Source organism: Trachemys scripta, chromosome 2, assembly GCF_013100865.1.
Source record: "Trachemys scripta elegans isolate TJP31775 chromosome 2, CAS_Tse_1.0, whole genome shotgun sequence".
Classification (NCBI taxonomy): Eukaryota; Metazoa; Chordata; order Testudines; family Emydidae; genus Trachemys; species Trachemys scripta.
In genome coordinates this window covers 209,040,571-209,061,217 of record NC_048299.1, presented here as the reverse complement: position 1 = coordinate 209,061,217, position 20,647 = coordinate 209,040,571, and the positions used below count along the sequence as shown (strand labels likewise).

Here is a 20,647-nt window from a genome sequence, read left to right as displayed (position 1 = left end):
GCTGGAATTTCACCCTAAGTGTCTTGTTAGCCAGAAATCTGAATATTTAAAATATTTTTTACTTCTATTAAGTAGTGGTTTGAACAGAACTTATGAGTCTCTGAGACCCAGGCCTGAAGCTGGAGAAAAGCTTCCATTGGAACAAGCTGGGATTTTCAATGGTGTTGTGACCCAATGGGAAAAATCAGGCTTCATTTTATTCACTGGGACTGCTGTAGAACTCTGATCTTAAAGAAACAAAACTTTTCTGTCTCTGCTGGCTGGTGTGAGAGAAGTAGGGGGTAGGTAGTGCAATGGGTGCCAATGTGAGTTACGCTTGTTTGTCTACTGTATTGTATCCAGCTCTTGCAGGAGAGTTGGGGACTGAGGGGGTGAAAGCTTGATTCCTAAACTAGTTAACACACCATAAGCTGACCATAAGCAAGGGTGGATCAGGCCCTTACAGAGATAGGAGACCTCAAAGTAACTTATTGGTGCTGCAAGAAGTGTTGTTAGTGATTCTGTAGATGGCATTCTTCTCATTTGTTCAATACTGAACTGCAGGGGGTTGGGAGTATTATGGCATTCGATGTCTTGTCTCTCAGATGTGACTTTAAAATTTTGTTTCATCTTGACTAGTTGTGCCTACTGAAGATGCTGTTGGGCATGCTCTCTCCCTAAAAATATAGGGTTAACTGTGATGTCCTAGCTAAATTTCTTGTGATTAGATTCTGTCTACCTATGACTCCTCTGCCGTTCCATCTGGATGCTGCATTTCCCACTATCAGTTGTGTAGTGCTGCTTTCTCATGTAGCCTAGCAGTGCTTGTATTTGAGGGACTGGTAAAGTGGGGTAGTTCAGAACTTAGAGAAGGGGAGAGGAATCCCATCTGGGTTCTATTCCCAGCTCTGCCATAGATTCAGCTACAACAACATTGCATACATAGATTCATTCTGTCAGTTTGGGCAAGTCACTTAGTACTTTAATTTTGACACACCAATGATGTTGCATGCTGGGAACAGCATTGTACTCTAGGATCCATGCAACCTTCTTTGCAGGGTATGCTTCCTTGGGTAGACTCTGTCGCTTTCCATTCCTGCAAGTTAGTTGCTGTAATTGACAACTCCTCCCCTTAGACACCACCCTGCAGCTTCAGTTGATTTCCTAATATGCAAATACAGTACTTAAGCTACAATGCCTTTTGGAATTGTACAAGAGCTTTCAAATGTTGGGGCTCTTGTACACTCTTTTCCTTTACTCTCTTTATTTAGCTAAGGCCAGTGTATACAACTTTCTGATGTTTTTAACCTTTTATCATTGGCTTCTGTAAGTTAGCAAAGGTTTCTCTCTACAATATTTCACAATTTTCGTAGGGTGCTCTGTCAGCAAAAAAAACAACTGTCAGTAATGGACCTTGACCTTGTTGCAAAACAATTGTTCATTGTCAATTGCGTATCTCAACTTGACTTGGTTGTTGGCTGGATGATGGCATCATGATGTGTGTCTGTGTAACCGTTCCTGTATGGGCTTCAACATTCTACTTGCAACATTAGTACTTATGATGCAACCAAATACTTGTAATGGATTCCCAAGACACAACATTAAAGGTACTAATAATCTGGGTTTTCTTGTGATTAGAAGAACACCATCAATTTTAAAACTACACTTTGTACTTGTTATAAATTACACTAAAGATTAGAGGGAATCCAGAAAAGATTTGTCACCCAGTTTGCTTACTGTGTGTATTTGACATGACTTTCCTCATTGTTTACCTTTTCTTTTCTTTTCTTTTCGCCAGAGAACAGAGAAGACACACCTTTCCTTTAAAAAACACAAACGTGATTGTAAAACCTCAAACTAATAGGGGAACTTAGGGATGGAGGAGCAGATGTGGTACCTGAAACTATTCATAAGAAGTGTGTGTGTGTGAGACTAGATTACAAGTTGATGGTGTCAATTTTAAAGAAAGCATTGGGGCTGTGATCCAACCACCACTCCTGATTGTCTCCATTAATAAGAACCAAGTATCTTTAAAGAAAATGCCTGAGTGTTAATACATTTGAAATACAGTCAGAATGATAGCTTTAAATATTTGTGGATTCTACAGAAAATATATTGGAAAGACATTAAAGGTTTGAATAATACTGCCAGAAAGCTTAGTTACAAACAAGTCTAAGATATACCCACAATTTAAATCCCATTCTCTCTGGACCCCTGCCTCAGAAGGTCTTGGTATCCTGAGGATGAGAAGGGGAACTATTTTAACTAATGTTGCCATGAGATTCCTTCATCTACTTCTTTCTTCTGACACTGATGACCAAGTCAGATAATGATTCTGTCAGGCACTCTATCCTAATTAGTTCATTTCAAATAAATAATTAAAATAACTAATGCAGAGAGATTTGTCCCATGTATTGCATAATTAGATTAAAAAAGGACTTTCTCTTATTGCTCCTGGAATTTAAAACCTTCACTCTTTTTAACTGTTCCACGGTAGACTTGGATTTTAAATGCTGAAAAACTAAAATGTACATCTAAGTGTGATGCCTTGCAAAAAAGCTTTTGTATACAACTACATTTCTTTATTTGCCCTGTTTTCAATTGTTTGAAATAAGAAAATGATAGAAATAGAGGGGGAAACTAAAATCATAGCCTGTCAAACTTATTCAATTTGTTTCTTCTATGCTGAGAGAACTCTTGGCTAAAATGTTCCCACCTGCCCCCTTACACAGCTGTCCTATTAGGTGCTGTAATGTCTCTTGGCAAAAATAAATTCTGATGTAGTCAAGGAACTGAAAACTACAGTGGTTTGAAATCCAATAAATGAGTGACAAAACAGCACTGCTGGTCTGAGCAACCAGTAGCAGTTTTAAAGACTGCTATCTTATGAGCTACGAGAACCAGAAATGAGACACTGTTGGAGAACTGTGAATCTGGAGGTTCAAAATCTCTTGAAACTTTAAAATCATCTTATAAAACCTAGTAAAACTAGTACCTGTACTTCCACTGCCCTCTTCCAGCAAAGTCTGAGAGGCTGTTGAGTCTCGGGCTGCTGCTGTGCATACAGTGACTGCTTATGGCACTCAAAAGGAGCTATGGCACAGAACAGCTGCTATTAAAAGTGCACCAGGAATTACTTATTACAGGAATTACTTATTAGGTCTTTAAGTGTGTGTGTGTGTGTGTGTGTGTGTGTGAGAGAGAGAACTATGATAGAGGCACAGATACTTAATTTTTGTGAAATTATTATAAATGTGTCCGTTAACAGTCAGTGAAATAGCAAAATCACTGAAGGGGTGAGAGAGAATCTTAACAAATTAGGTGAACCCCCCAGTAACGCCCCATACTTATGATTTCTCAGTGCTAGAAACGCTTGTTGTACCATTACACATACTTCCAAATACTTGTTCAGTACCAGTGACCAGAAGGCAAAGTTTCCAATCCTTATTGACCTGAATGTATTGGAGTTTTTTTCCGTATTGCTATGGGTATTGTTCTTCACAACACCAAATGTTTTAATTCCCTCCCCACATTCAAATACTTGTCAAAATGATATCATTCAATCAAATTCTTATCACAATTTACAGCTGGAATATTTATCACATTTTACTCTTAAACTCTTTCTTTTCCTCATTATAAGTCTCTGGAATATGTTTGTATGGAAGAAATATGATGTGCAGCCTGTCAGTGGTGGTGAGATTAGATCCAGGGGGTACTGGATTAAGCAAATAACAAAACCAACCCACCCACCACGGTTCTATAAAATTAAATACAGAATGAAACATTTAATGCCTTATTAAGGTGCCTCATTTACACAACTGATGTAGACAGTCTTTGGCAGTGGGTTCCAGATTTTTCCGTCACGTCCCCGCCCTCCGCCCCCCCTTGCCTGTATTGAAATCTATCCATGCTCCCCTCTGGAACTGCGGTCAGAAGCTAGATCTGGGGGCCAGGCTGTGGGGATGGATGGTGCTCCCTTCCTGCCCCCCATGGGGGCTGGTCCGGGCCCTGCCTTGCCCCCTTGAACATTCCTCCGTGCCCCCCACAGTTTGGGGAACACTGGTCTATGGTCTAAATTGGTAGCAAACTGTAGTGCTGACTTTTTTTAGTTAAGATTTTGATCTTATCAGAATTAAGCAGGAGAGCAGCTTGCATGTTCTCACTGATATTAAGAGAAATCCTATCCTCTAAATTTTAATACTCCGACTTTACAAGAACCATGCATTTCTCCCCCCCCCCCCCCAAAATCTAAGTTTAGAAGTGGAATTACTCAAATCTTTTTTTCAGATTAGTTAAAAAGTAATCTGAGGGAATAAAGAGGCACCTGTTCTACAAGGGAGAAGTTGCTATGGTAATTCAGTATAACCATGCCATAGAAATAAAACATGATACATTGGTAACATTCTCCTAGGTTCTGAGCTGGATGGGAAATAAACATTGATTAGCCTTTGGCTAGAAAAGATTGTCATGCTGTTCTCATTTGTGTGTGCTCTTTCCCAGCTGTTAAACCAAAGCCGGGCAGTTTGTGTGTTTGAAACATAGTAACTATCGTTTTAATTATAGCTGGAGTTGATATTTAAATGGAAAAGACTATTTTTTTTGTCTCGATGAGAAATATTGAACTGCTTCCAAATGGCGCATGCTACTGTGCATAGTAGAGATTTTGACTGTTCTACAGTTTTGAGAAAATTTCTTTTCAAGTCACCTTTATAAGGTATCACTGGTTCTCAGCATCAGCTAGTGCTAAAAGGCACTAAAGTTAATTAAAAGGGTTGGACAAATATTTTCCATCAAAACTTTTTTTGGATCGAAAACTAGGGGTTTTTAAAAAGCAGAAAAAATCACGGACAATGTCTGCTTTCCTTAAAAAAAAACACAACACATTTTGAATTGAAAAGCTGAAATAAGTCTGCCAAAACCTGAACATGATTTGGGGTTTCAGAAGTGTGTGGCCAAATATTTGCTGCTTGCTGTGTTTGATTGTTTAAAGAAACAATAAAAATTCTGCTTTAAAAAGAAATCCAAAACTTTTGAATTTTAATAGTTAGATGGCTTGCCTCCTTAATCTTCTCCGGCAAAAGCACACACAGCAGACGGACGAAGACTTTCCTCCCTCTCAGATTTGAAAGTATCTTGTCTCCTTATTGGTCCTGTTGGTCAGGTGTCAGTTAGGTTATGTAAGCTTCTTAACCCTTTACAAGTAAAAAAGGAATTAACCTTAACTGTATGTTTATGACACACTCTAAAAGCTTATCAGATGTCACCGCTCAATCTGATGGGGGCCCTAGTAAGTCAAAGTCCTTCCAGCCCTTCTGGAAGGGTTGCCTCTTTGGTCAGAAGGACTTGTCTGCTTGCTGAATCAAAAGTTTAAATGCAGACTTTTTATGCCAAACATCCTTTCTTAGTCCGTTGGTCTCTGGAAAACCTAGTTTGAATCGGTTTATGCAAGCGTCCCCAGGCATGGTACCTCTCTGGAGGTCTTTACAACCTGAGTGATTCACCTTAAATCACCATCCACCGCTTTTAGTTCCTGGAGGATCTGTGGTCTCATTCCCCCTCACTCTCCTCCACTGCCCCAAATTGCATACAGTCCCTGGCCCACAGTGATACATAAACCATTCATAAGCTTAATACAGTATGTATCCCCAGAGATACTGCACAAGGTTGCAACATATGTCATAACAACCTAGTATGATATTAGTCTCTTTTGTAGCTGCATCATATTGTTGACACATTCACTTTGTGATTCACTATAATCCCCAGATCCTTTCCAGCAGTACTATTGCCTAGCTAGTTATTCCCCATTTTGTAGTTATGCATTTGATTTTTTCATTCCTAAGTGTAGTACTTTGCATTTGTTTTTATTGAATTTCATCTGCTGATTTCAGACCAATCCAATTTATCAAGGGCATTTCAAATTCTAATCCTGTCCTCCAAAGTGCTTTCAACCCCTCCCAGCCTGGTGTCATCTACAAATTGCATAAGTGAACTTTCGACTCCATTATCCAGTTGAATTATGAAAATATTGAATAGTACTGGACCCCCGGTGGGACCTACTGGACACATTCCCCCAGTTTGAAAGTGTATCATTGATAACCATTCCTTGATTACTGTCCTTCAACCAGTTTTTCACCCACTATTTCACCTGCCTGCACATGACTGAGCCATAGAAGGCAGGCCAAGCACATACTTGGCTAAAATAGTGTAGAACTGTCTTGTGATTAATCTGAAGAGCAGAAATATATTATTTTTCTTCTTTGTCCAAGGAGTGACTCAGTTATAGGTCAGAAGGAGGAATGTGCTCAAGCCATCCAGCAGAAGTAACAGTTTCAGCCAGATATCTAGGCACTGGGACAGAGGCTGGGTGAGAAGCTGAGAGTTAAGGTGAGCAAGCTATATTTAGCAGGTGTAGGGTTACCATACGTCCAGATTTTCCCAGACATGTCTGGCTTTTTGGTGCTCAAATCCCCATCCGGGGGAATTGCCAAAAAGCCAAACATGTCTGGGAAAATGCCGGCATCCCTGCCCTAGTCCCCCCCGCTTACCTGAGCGGCTCCGGCAGGCTGTGAGCTGCAGGCGGATTCCCTGCTGCGGCGGCGGCTGTTGTTGCTCCCCCCCTCCCCCCCCGACATCTCAGGTCTGCGTAGTTGAAGAGCCGAGCTACCGGAGCGCTACCAGCTTCATGGTTTGCCAGGCAGCCCCCAGACCTCCAGACCTTGTGCCGTGGGCCGGGCGCTTCCCCAGCGCAGCTGGAGCCTGGGAGGGGAAGTGCCCAGCCGGGGGCACAGGGTCTGGAGGTCTGGGGACTGCCCGGCAAACAGTGAAACCAGTAGTGCTCGGGCAGCTGTTTCGCGTGGCTGGGAGGGAGGAAGAGGGGGAATGCGGGGTGCTCAGGGGAGGGGGCGGAGTTGGGGCGGGGACTTTGGGGGAAGGGGCGGGGCCAGGGCCCTGTGGAGTGTCCTCTTTTTAAAAACCTTTAATATGGTAACCCTAAGCAAGTGCCCCCTATGAGACTGAACTCGGGCCAGTGGGCCATTCAGACTAGGCATAAGGAGTATACAGAAGCCTGTGTGGTGGTTTTTTTTTTTTTGTTCAATCAAAACAACATTTAAGAAAAAATGTGTAGAAAATTTTGTTTCATTCAACTTTTGTTTTCCACTTAAATTAAAGTCTTTAAAAATGGTTTTCATTGAGCTTTTCCTCTCTTGGATTTTCCTTCTCCTTGCCTCCTTTTCTCTCTCAGGGCGAGAAAAAGGTAAGGAGGGAGAGAAAGGAGGTGGGGTAGAGGGGTAACAACAAATTGAAAACCTTGGAGGCTTTTTTGGTTCTTGTTTCACCAAGAAGCAGAAAAACAAAAGCAAACAAACAAATAAATAAAAAAACCCTGCTAAACATTTCAATGAGTTTTTTTTTTTTTTAAGAATCCCTGACCCATCCTGCTCCTTGTCCCCTGACCACCCCCCCCCCCCCACACCCCTTCCCCCCCCCACCCCCCCCCCCCCCTGTCCCCGACTGTCCCTGGGACTCCCTGCTCCTTATCCAACCACCCCGGCCGCTTACCCCCGCCTCCTGGCGCCTCAGCACACACGTCCCGGAGCTCGCAGTCCCACCCCCTTACCACGCGACTCTGAGCAGGGAGGAGCTCAGGCCCGCTGGAGCCATGCAGCTGCAGCGCTGTTCAGGACGCGCTGAGGTGCCAGGGGGATGGCGGGGGTGAGCCTCAACCATTCTCGTGGAGGCCCCTGTGGGGTCTGGGGCAAATTACCCACTTGCCCCCCCCCCCCCCCCCGGGTGGCCCTGGAGATTGAAGCCATCCAATAGGGCTCATAATTTATTCTTTACCAAGAGGCATATGGTCAGCTTCTACAGTGCTGTCAGTTACTAGGGTTCACAATTTAGGGATGATTTTAGACCATGAGCTGCCTTTTCAGCTTTCTTGTGAGAAAGGGAAAAAAAGATTCTTCATTATAGGAAGAGAAACATTTACAAACTTCAGTGTCTTCAAAAGAAGAATAAGGGATAGTTCTAGGCTCAGTTTCATCTTGGAATGAAGACAAAAGTGCTTCCTTCAGAATCTTTCTGCTGGAAATATGGTATCTAGTTAATCTGGTTTATTTAAATGGTTGTCTCTTACCTTTCTCCTTTTCCCAAACTCTCTCTACCTCCATTTTAAATGTATCCAGAGTAAAAAATTTAATGTTTAAGGGGTGGATATAAACTTTTAACCAAGATGACCAAATGTGGCATTTTACAATGTTTAGATTCTTGTAGCTCTGTATTTTATTTTCAACAGCATATTTTTTGTAAGTGAATGATTCATGTTGATTTTCATATTTTGTAAGTAACTTGAATGTCAGTTTACTAGTGCTTGTTGGAATTGAAAAGTGGTCACCTACAATGTGTGTAATGGGCAAGAATGCTGTTTTATGAAACTTAATGGACCAAAATTTAATTGTTAAACTAGAGCAACCCCATTCACTGACTTTTAAGAGTAGGATGTGATTTTAACTACTGCAGCAGACTTGTAGATGATATTTACTAAACATGCTGAGTTAAATAAAAGCATCTGCTCTTGCACAGTAAAATAGTGCATTCCTGTAAAATACTTTCACTGTTTGCCTTTTCAATAGGATGCATGAAGCCATATAACTCTACATAAACACACATCTGCCCACTGACCCCCAAATCCTTAATATGAAAGAATGGAGTTCATACTGAATATATTCTACCCCAAAAGCTTTAGTTTACAGTTAAAATTGTTGGAGTCCATTTCCTAACACAATCACTTAAAATCGAGGAAATTCAGTTCAGGTAATGAGCACATCCACACCAACGTCCAATGACATGACTGCCACTGAAACATCCTACTACCCAAACTCACTTCTTTCAGTTCCAGCATATGACCAACCACGGTGCTCTCATTCAATTCTGAACAATTGCACTCAAACTTAAAACCTGATCTTGGTGTGAGATCCTACTGCTAGTGGATCTTTTCTCTTTTAACAAAAGCTGATGTGATTGTGAGAAATTTCCAGGTTTATGGATCTTGGGTAGCAGATAGAATACCCCTGGTCGGGGCTCTAGGAATATGTCTGTGTAGATTTGTTCCTGTGCTATAGCAGGGCGTTTCTTGAGCAGATGGTGTAGTTTCTTTCCTGGAAAATGATCCCTCACTCTCTCAGACCTTGGGAGGCAGGCCGGTCCTTGCTTATAGACAGCCTCCCAACCTGAAGCAAATACTCACCAGCAACTACACACCACACCATAGAAACACTAACCCAGGAACCAATCCCAGTAACAAACCCCGTTGCCTACTCTGTCCCCGTATCTACTCTAGCGACATTATCAGAGGACCCAACCACAGCATCAGGGGTTCACTCACTTGCATATCTACCAATGTGATATGTGCCAGCACTCCCCTCTGCAATGTACATGGGCCAAACCGGACAGTCTCTATGTAAAAGAATAAATTGACACAAATCAGACATCAGGAATGGGAACATACAAAAGCCAGTAGGAAAACACTTCAGTCTCCCTGGACATTCAATAACAGATTTAAAAGTAGCCGTCCTTCAACAAAAAAAACTTCAAAAACAGACTTCAAAGAGAAACTGCGGAGCTACAATTCATTTGCAAACTTAACACCATTAATTTGGGAGTGGCTGGCTCACTACAAAAGCAATTTTCCCTCTCTTGGTATTGACACCTCCTCATCAATTATTGGGAGTGGACCACATCCACCCTGACAGAATTGGCCTTGTCAACGCTGGTTCTCCACTTGTAAGGTAACTCCCTTCTCTTCGTGTGTCAGTATATTTATGCCTGGTATCTGTAATTTTAACTCCATGCATCTGAAGACGGGGGTTTTTTATCCATGAAAGCTTTTGCCCAAATAAATCTATTAGTCTTTAAGGTGCCACCAGACTCCTCATTGTTTTTGTGAATACAGACTAACACGGCTATCCCTCTGATACTCTACACTCCTAGTCCCCACCCAGTTTTAATTAATACAGTAAACATTGACAAATCACTTCATGAAAACCATAAAGGAAACAATTCTTGTCTGTTTGTGTCCTTTGCTGAGTGTAACTTTTTTCATACTGTACAAGGATGACCTCTGAAATTCCTGATCATTACACACAAGCTTTTTATTTGTGTATTGTTTTGAAATTATAACTTTGAACTCTTAGTGACAGAAAAAGGTGTGCAAGGTATGCTTTGTACTGCCTTTAAACGTCATGCACTGTAGCCAGTTAATTCCATATGGGCATGATCACTATATTTACTGTAGGACAAAATTAATTGCTTGTTGCCAATTACTATAAAAAGCATGAATTTAACCATATGAACTGTAAGTCTGCCTTAACCAGAAACTGAATGTTATTGGATGTCTTCCTGTAAAATCTTCTCTTTTTCAAACACACCAATTCTAATTTGCTATGTGTGACCGAAATATTTGAAGAGAAGTTCTGTATATTAGCAGTTATCTTGCCTACTCTGATCACAAGCTACCAGATGGGGGAGATTATAGAAAGGCTGTGTGTGTGCACATGCACATGAGGTTCTTCTGCCAATTACCTGACCTTACTTCAAAAACATGGTGGGACTGGAGGTCATTCCCCTACAGTGAAGCAAGTTTGCCATTTCCTCCCCAGACTCCCTTTCACCCCCCTCACTTGCTCAGAAACAACCATGCTGCAGGAGTGGGTGTTGTAATGAAAGTAGAAGAAATTACATTAACTAAACAGACTCCATCCGTTCATTGGAATATCAAGAATTCAGTTTTGAATACCAATCCTTATGTTGAAGCCACCTTTTCTCTCTAGACTACAAATGGTGAGGATATACTAGAATTTTATCTTCACGTGGATAAAGTAGCAGGTGCTAAAGGACTATTTAATCTAGTGGAGAAGGACATAACAGGAACTGTAAATTGAAGCCAGACAAATTTAAATTAGAAATGAGGCACACATTTTTAACCGTGACAAATCAGAGCAAACTACCAAGAGAGGTAGTGGATTCTCCATGTGCTGAAGTGTTCAAGATTGGATGTTTTCCTGGAAGATATTGTTTAGTCAAATGCAAGTTATTGGGTTTAATACAGGAGTAAGTGGATTAAATTCTGTGACCTGTTTTATACACTAAGTCAAACTAGATTACCTAATGTCCTCTTCTGGTCTTACATCTATAAATTCCCACAGAACATGTCTTTAAAACGTGTAGGTGGATGGTACTTTGACGGAATGCAGCATTTCATGCTCCCAGGATTAGAACAGGTGGTGGCCATTGCAAACGGAGTATTAGAAGTTGCCTGTTACAGGCAAACAGGACTATGTAAAGTGTCTCCTTTGTGGAGGGTCTCAGCAGGGAAAATAAAAACAATTTGAGATGGTGAAATTCTGCACTAATTATCTGCATGGAGGAACTTGGAGGATCCAGTTCCAGGAGTGGAGAGGGTATATGAGCTTCTGTAGTAGTTGAGGGGAATATGCATTTCCAAACTTGATAGCAAGGTTGAAAGAGGACTTGCTTTATGAAAGTTTTTTGGCCATGATTGGTGGGGAAAAGGGAAAATAAAACCTAAAATTGTTGGCATTTTTGCCTCACTACCCCTGGCCTGTGTTGGTTACACATCAGTCTCTGATGACTTTAAAGGCATTGTAATAGAAAGACAGAATGAATTTGCCTTAAGGCTCCTTCCTATGCATTAAGTAGAAAGACTGAATGTGATTGAAGATAGGTAAAAGCAACATGCTATGTAGGAGACAGAGTATGGCACATGGACTGTTAAATACACTAATGTAAATGCTATGGCCCCAGAATCCAGTGTGTGAGGTATTGTAATGACGATATCTTATCTATGGACTGCTTTGGTGGTGTGTGGGTTTTTTTTTTTTTTTTTTTTTTTTTTTACATTATGAGGTCTATTGCTCTTTGAAAATTGTATTGCACCTTCTTGTCTGCCAGTTTGAATGGCCATGTGACATGACTCTCACAGGCGCTGTACATGCCAAACACTTCTGTCCTGACCAGGAATATTGAGTGGCATGTGCATCTGAAATTTGATAGGGACACCCAAAGGAGCTGTAGAGGCTGGACAATTATGGGGGAAATGAACTTTGGAGTGTTTTGGGATGGGCTTGATAGCTGCTAACAGAAAAAGGAAGTGCATCTGGCAAAACCACGTAAGCAAAGGTTGGCTTTACATTTCTTGCTCACGTTGAATTTTCATTTACTTCAGCATTAGAAAACTTTGGTATAAAGACTGCAGGATTGAGCCTCAAATAACAGGAATTACCAACTGGGTCATGAGTGGGAAGAGAGTAGAATGACTAAACTGAAATATCTTTCCACCCCCAGGAGTATATCCAATGACCTGTTCACCATAACTGATATGGCTGCAAATTCTTGTAGAACAGTCTGGGGCACAAAATGGAAGTCATCCTCTGAATGGACTGAACCTGTGGGAGGAGATATGCTAATTTCAGATGTTAATGTTGTAAGCTCAAAATATCTTTGTATATAGGAATAACTGACTTGTTACGGTCTGTAAACTTGTGAAAATTATTTGGTATCCTCTTATCTAGGACAAGTATAACAATGCGGTATATTTTGTGTAACTTGTTATACCTCTGTCTATGATGCCTGTTTAAAATGCTTTAATAAATAGAATGTAAAGCAAGCATTAGTGCTACAAAAGTGTTGATCTGAATACATTATTTAATGTAAATGACAGGTGATGCTTACCAACTACATCTGTATGTGTATATAAAACTGAGATCTGAGTTTAGATTTGTGTGTGATTGCACCATATCACGTTCGTCTATCCTCAGAGGTGTTTGTTCCGCTATCTTTTTGATCAGAACATGGATCCACTGCAGTAGTGTGCAGTACAGTAGGAGATACTTGATCCGTCTTATAAGTGCTTCTGCTCTTCAATGTGCAGAATTGTGCTTTCTTGTATTTTATGATTGAGCATATAATTGCAAAGGTGGATTATGAAATGGACCTTTTGTTTAGAAACAAAATACCTTGTTTTGTGTAACTCCATAATTCTCAATAACAATTAATGCTGATTTTGTACAGACAATTCCAGTGTGTTCTTTAATAAGGCTCATCATTGTATGTGGGGTGGGGAAGTCTTCCCTTGTTCTGTTCTCTCTCACCACTTGCTGCAAAACCCCCAGTAAAGTATGAGTAAGCACACTGGTAATCTCTGTATTTTGAAAATTAAAATGTCATGTGCTTCTCATTAAGGGAGCTAAATAAAAATAAATGGAGGCCAAAAAGTCTGCTCATTCTAGCTTTCTTCATAAGAACCCTAGAGTTGCTGCTGAATAACTGAATTACATTTTTCTAGTATTCCTATGCTAATATTTAATTTTATTTTCTCCAGTTGTAAGAGTAAATTGCTAAATGAAAATGTATACGATTGTAACCTGTCATCAGAAACTTTTGATATTTAGGTTGGGTAAAATACTTAATCACTGCAGTAAAGATAATGTGAAATAAATGGCTTTAAGTTGTGTAATGCGGAGTTTCGTAGTATTTCTTTATGCAGTGAATCTGATATAAAATTACATCTGTTTTGCAGGAGACGCTGTTGAAGGCCTTCGAGAAAATGATTACCTTGTGATTCATTCATGCCGGCAGTGGACAACAATTACAGCTCATAGTCTGGAGGAGGGTCATTATGTCATAGGGCCAAAGATAGAAATCCCTGTACATTATGCAGGTAAAGCTATCATTGATTTTTAAAATAAACTATCAAAGAAAATGAATTGCCTGTCAATTACATTGACCATTTTGCTTGGCAGAGAGAAGCTAAACATCTGATGTTAGAGTGATTGTGGCTGAACTTTGTAACAGAGAGCATAAGAGGAACTGAAGCCACACCCAGGGCTACTGCATTAGACTGAATGCATTTATATTTATTTAGGCAGCACGCTGGTAAATCACATAACTATTTAGTAGATTTAAAAAAAAAGTCATGATTAATCAGTTTTAATTGCATTGTTAAAAAATAATTGAATACCAATTTAAATTCAGCGTGGAAGCATGTCCTCTGGAATGGTGGTAGAAGCATGAAGGGGTATACAAATGTTGCAAGGTATTTGAATGCCAGATATGCTAAACGTCGGCTACAACCGTACCTGTTCTCACTTTCAGGTGGCATTATAAATAAGAAGTGGGCAGCATTGTCTCCCATAAATGTAAACAAACTTGATTGGCTGAACCAGAATTAGGATTGAGTGGATTTGTAGGCTCTAAACTTTTACATTGTTTTGTTTTGAGTGCAGTTGTGTAAAAAAATAATAATTCTACATTTGTAAGTTATACTTTCATGATAAAGAGATTGCACTTACAGTACTCATATCAGGTGAATTGAAAAATACTATTCCTTTTTTTACAGTGCAAATATTTGTAATAAAAAAATATAAAGTGAGCATTGTACACTTTGTATTCTATATTGTAATTGCAATGAATATATTTGAAAATGTAGAAAATCATAAGTATTTATAATAAATTTAAATTGATATTCTATTAACATTGCAATTAAAACTGCGATTAATCACGACTATTTTTTTAATCTAGTTAATTTGTTTTATGCTAATCACTTGAGTTAACTGCGATTGACAGCCCTACTATTTAGTAAAATAGGATATAATTTTGGAGTATAATTAGCTGCCAGTAGTTTTCATATGAACTCATTAACAATATTTCATAGTATTTTTGAGTACTTTTTAGTAGTAGCGCAAGTGAAATAGGACAGAACTGGAATAAATTTTACACTTAGCTGCATATTTTCATGGTAGGGGTTTACAATAGTACCACAGTAAGAGCCAGAGAGTGATATAAAATCATAGCATAATACTAACTCAGCTGCAATACCTTCCTGCTACAGACTGCACAAAGTATGCTTTTTTTTTTTTATTGTTACACATAAATGTGATATAATTAATTAATATCATTTCCAAGTTATTTTCTTTGTGGCAAAAACTGCTTTAGTACTATTTTGTATCACCTAAGAATTTGCTGTATTTCCACCCCCAAATTGGACCGGATAAACATGTTTAGCATTTAAATAAAATCTACCATAGGAAGATATATAAACTCCTCTCTGTGGGGGGGGGGGGAAAACTGGGGTGGGGTGGAGGATGGGAAGTGTAATGGACAACTTGAGTTATAAACACTAATAAAATGTAAAACAAAATTGGAATCACATTTTCCTTTTCTTTCCTATATTGTGTTGACTAGATTACTGTCCTTTTGTTAACACTGTCGTTTTGGTTCGTTCTAATACATAACTAATGTAATAACAGTTTTGAATATGAAAGACTTGCAGCAGTGATACGCTATATTTCAACGATGGGACTTACGCTAGTTTTTTCCCCATTTCTATTTCTCCTTGGAGTTTGGAAACTTAATTTAAAAAGCTACATTTATATTCTTCAGTGTGAAGGCACATCAGTATATCATAACATGTGTGGCATTAAACTTGTTTAGTGTAAACAGTTTTTAGTTTATGCATAGTAGCAGCAATCTCAAAGACCCCCGCACTGCTTGAGCTGTAATGCTTTGGTCAAATAAACACTTAGCTTTCTACATACTGAATGGCGTGTTTTAGAATCTTCGGTGTACTCTTAGAAGATGGGAAACATAAAATTAAACTCATTATTGGCACATCTCAAGGGGTTATTGATGCATGATTGTTACTAGTGATGTCTTTTTGCAGTAGTTAACTTATTTCCTGTTTTTCCTTGAAATATTGGTTTCATTAATTCTGAATTTGAGATTAGGGTTAGATCCTAATCTGTTACATGGTATGAATCCAGAGTCACTCCACCCTATGTAGTAACTCCAGATTTACATAGATGTGTCTGAGATAAAAATCTGAAATAATTAGGTTATACTCCCAAGATCCCACAGAAGTCTAGTTTTGCATAAGGATTCTATCAGTATAGGATGTGGCTAATACCAACAAAAAATGTGTGTTTAATATGCATAATACACTTTGCTACCAGTAAAGAAACCATCACAGGAAAAATAAAACACTTACTAGAAAAGTAAAACCAACTTTCCCTCCTACTTAAGTGTAATTCATTATATTGTAAGCTAAACATTAAAATGCCTTCTATGGGTATAGAAAAGTTCTGATCAAAAACTAAATATCAACTTCTGAATTTTACCTTAACTAATGAAGAATTTCAGAGCTTACTCTATATGAGGTGAACATACACACTTGCTGGGTTCTGACACTGTCCTGGAATAGCTTCATAGAATCATAGAATATCAGGGTTGGAAGAGACCTCAAGAGGTCATCTAGTCCAACCCCCTGCTCAAAGCAGGACCATTCCCAAGTAAATCATCCCAGCCAGGGCTTTGTCAAGCCAGGCCTTAAAAATCTCCAAGGAAGGAGACTCCACCACCTCCCTAGGTAACGCATTCCAGTGCTTCACCACCCTCCTAGTGAAATAGTGTTTCCTAATATCCAACCTGGACCTCCACCACTGCAACTTGAGACCGTTGCTCCTTGTTCTGTCGTCTGCCACCACTGAGAACAGCCGAGCTCCATCCTCTTTGGAACCTCCCTTCAGGTAGTTGAAGGCTGCTATCAAATCCCCCCTCATTCTTCTCTTCTGGAGACTAAACAATCCCAGTTCCCTCAGCCTCTCCTCATAAGTCGTGTGCTCCAGACCCCTAATCATTTTTGTTGCCCTCCGCTGGACTCTCTCCAATTTTTCCACATCCTTCTTTCAGTGTGGGGCCCAAAACTGGACACAGTATTCCAGATGAGGCCTCACCAATGTCGAATAAAGGGGAAAGATCACATTCCTCGATCTGCTGGCAATGCCCCTACTTATACAGCCCAAAATGCCAATAGCCTTCTTGGCAACAAGAGCACACTGACTCATATCCAGCTTCTCGTCCACTGTGACCCCTAGGTCCTTTTCTGCAGAACTGCTACCTAGCCATTCGGTCCCTAGTCTGTAGCAGTGCATGGGATTCTTCCGTCCTAAGTGCAGGACTCTGCACATTAGACATTAGTTAGAAATTATTTTGAAAACATGCAATGTTACAGGTGATGTACTGGGAAAGAAGTACTTGTGTGTGTGTGTGTGTGTGTGTGTGTGTGTGTGTAGCCTTTTCTCAGAGAAGTTTTCGTAATCTACTGTTTGGATGGTGCGTTTACGTAGACTTAATGGCAGCTTCTCCATATTAACGCACTCAACTGCCAGCCCTGATCCAAGTGTTACTAAAGGGTATGGTCTTCAGCTGTGGTTGGTATTGATGTGTACTGGAGGTATATTTAGCTACTAGCCAATTTATATCAAAAATTCTGATTTGTATTTGTAAAAATGCCCATCACTTGGCAGGTTGTTTGGTGTGGATTTACACCATTTAGAGTTGTCTTAATGGCCACTCTAGAGCTAGCCTCTGAAGGATTTAAAATGTCTGTTGGTGCTTTTTGTTATCATGTGATGCTAAATGTTGTATCTCTATAAATCTTGGCCATCTAATGCTTTGCTGACTACTGTTCTTTTAACGAATGCTGTAACTTTAAGCGCCTATGAATTGGGAACATGCAGTGTGAACACCACACTAGCATTTTGATACGGGTATTTTCTACAAAACCTATTGAGTTCCGGTGGCTGTTATAATAGCAATCTTTATTTTATTTTTAATTTTTTTTTAAGGATAGAGTAGCTTTTTCTGTCAAAATTATAGTAAAGTAGCTTCCATTATGATTTCTGAGTGCAACTAGTGAATGAGAAGGAGAAGTTGAAACTAATTTTATTCTCCTGGATTATAGGTTTAATTACCACAAGACTATCATTCGTATACATAATTGCTAGTATTGAGCAAGCATTATTTTTGCTACCCCTCAAAATGAGGTACAAATGCTGTTTAGAAAGTTAAATATTAATATTTATTTCACCCAAAGCTTTTTTTTAGCAGGATGGAAACGAATTATTGAATGATGAATCCTGGGCTTAACTCTACTGTCCTGTTAACCATCACTTCCAGGGTTTTTTCCACTGCTTCAGTGTAAATATTCTACTATGGATGGTGGCAAGGTTAGATTCTTGTTGTAGAGGAACAGTTAAGTATGACACAGCTGTAAGTCTGAGTGTTCCCTTTTGAATACTGTTTCCAGTCTGCTTCTCTTTAGAGTAAAAGCTAAAGTTAATGTAGCGTCTAGTTCAATTTTCATATAATTAAAACAAAATGGCTAATGTGATCTGGCTCCTAAAACAAAAGATAAGTCTTCACATGCATGTTAAATGAAGGGTGGGTCAAAATTAACATTTTGATTGTGAGTCCTATCTTAATGTGTATGGATAGAATCTGGCTTCATGAGAGTTTAAAGACATTACGTTACTCGGTATTGGTGTTAATTTGCTGTCTAGTGTGTCTGTCCTTTCCCAGGGTAATTGGTACCCACCATCTTATTTCATAAATGAAACCTATCAAGGAGGCACCCTGTTGTAAAATAGCTTTATAAATGTTTAAAATACACCTAGTCCTAGATGCACACACTGAACAAATGGACATCTGTCTCTGTAGCATCTTCAACTGATTGTGTGAATTATGCATGAGCCAGGTTGGAAAAATTAATAACATCAGCTCAGGCAATGGTCTATAGCTTTCCGGATATTAGTAAAAAGTAGTCTGTCTGAGGGGCTGGGGGGGGAACCTGTCATATCGTATCTTGGGGCATAGGACTGAGGGACTTCAGTGATTACACTTTCCTTTTAAACAAAAGGGACTCTGGAAATGGAAAGCATGCAGAATCAGACAGCAGTATACTGCTTCTTATCAACATCGATTGCCTCCCTCATCCCCATCCGTGGTGGTCCCCTTGGAGTCAGTCGGAAAGGTGAATTTTCTTGTATAATGAATGGCGGCTCCATAAACAGACACTTTGATCCTCAGTGTGATTTGACCCCAGTGTGCTACACTCCGGCACTTTACATAGGCTTGAAAAGGAATATGTAATACACTGGCTGCTGCATGTGCTCATGTGTCACTGCACTGGCTATTCAGGCTTCTAATATCTTGGAACTCCTTTAGGTTTCTTTTTGCTCAAGAAGTAGAGGCTTTTTGATGCTGAGGATCCCAGGTTCAGTCATTGCTGGTGACCATAATGTGTCTGTGTGTGATCATAGTACATTATACCTGTATGTCCTTTCTTTGAAAGACCCTAGAAGTGGACACATTACTTAGACTTGTCATTCTGCAGGCATTACATGCAGAGCAAGGATTTCAATAATTCTAAAAATTGACAGAGCCATTGGTTTTTTTTAAACTAACAAAACAAAACTTTACAGAACAACAAAGATGGTGTGGATAAGTATAATACATGAAAGGTGTGGAGAAAACTAATAAGGAAGTGTTATTTACCCCTTCACATAACACAAGAACTAGGTTCACCCACCTAATGACATTAATAGACAGCAGGTTTAAAACAAACATAAGGAAGTATTTCTTCATACAACAAACACACAGTCAACCTGTGGAATTCGTTGCCAGGGGGTGTTGTGAAAGCCAAAAGTATAATTGGGTTTAAAAAAGAATTAGAAAAGTCCATCAATGGCTATTAGTTATGGTCAGGGATGCAACCCCATCCTCTGGGTGTTCCTAACTGACTGGTGGAAGCTGGGACTGGATGACGGGTATTGGATCACTCAGTAAATTGACCTGTTCTGTTTGTTCCCTCTGAAGCATCTGGTACTGGCCACTGTCAGATGACGGAATGCTGTGCTAGATAGATCATTGATCTCACCCAGTATGGCCATTCTTATAAAGGAAAAAAAGCTGGGGGGGGGGGGGAAGAGCAAGGCAGGGAAGAGAAACTTGTATTGAAGATAAACAAGTTCGATGCAACTGGAGGGTCATTTAACCAATAATATCTCTGCCTCCACCCCTTTGCTGTGACTTCCTCATTCAACCTTGCAGAACAGGAACTGTAGGATTTTTAAAAAGTTATATATAAAATGTAATGTAGGGTCTTAATTCTGCTGTACCTAGGTGGCAGCTTGCTTGCCTCATTTGTTCTTCTGACTGCCATGTTTGATGAACTTCCTCAGAGCAAGAACACTCCTCTGAAGAGGGTTGTTAAAGCAACATGTTTTAAAAAGTAAACTTTTTTAAAAATTTTCTCTCATTGCTTGGGGGGATACCTCCTTCTGTATATGAACACACAATTGGCAGCTATGATGTAACTAGTACAGAAGAAAACACTTTCTAATTTTTTAAAATAAAAGAACATCACATTCCAGGGTGTGTTACACTGTCATGTATTTTGGGTGTTGTAAACATTCTGCCTTTGACCTCATGCCTCACAGCATAGTGGAGGTGTGCAATTATTGCGCTATAATAACACATGCCCTGTCCTGTTGCTTACCTACGTGTTTTGATAGCTATCAGAGTGTCTCTTTTTTTAAACAAAGCACTGATTGAAAAATTTAAAACTGTGTCATGTGAGCCTTTGACAGGTGAGGCAGCTGGGATGAATAAGTCAGAAATCTCTTTGCTGGTTTAGTAGGATGTTATTGTATGGTAGCTCTAAAGCTTGTTTATACTTGATAGACTTGTTAATCATGGCCGAATGCGTCATAGGCTTGTGTTGCTCATTTGTTTCCTGCTAATGAGGAGGATGATA

General features: G+C 39.7%; 1 protein-coding gene across 3 annotated transcripts in view; it reads left to right on the top strand.

Annotated features, from left to right (window-relative positions):
* The window catches only part of GAREM1 (GRB2 associated regulator of MAPK1 subtype 1), a 130,008-nt gene that overhangs the window by 14,406 nt on the left and 94,955 nt on the right, over positions 1 to 20,647 (top strand). For 2 of the 3 annotated variants that reach the window (XM_034762841.1, XM_034762840.1), the window contains exon 2: positions 13,574 to 13,714. In XM_034762841.1, the coding sequence (XP_034618732.1) occupies positions 13,574 to 13,714 (141 nt within the window). Of the gene's footprint in view, positions 1 to 13,573; positions 13,715 to 20,647 lie in introns of those variants that run through there. The other variant, XM_034762842.1, reaches the window with a different exon arrangement.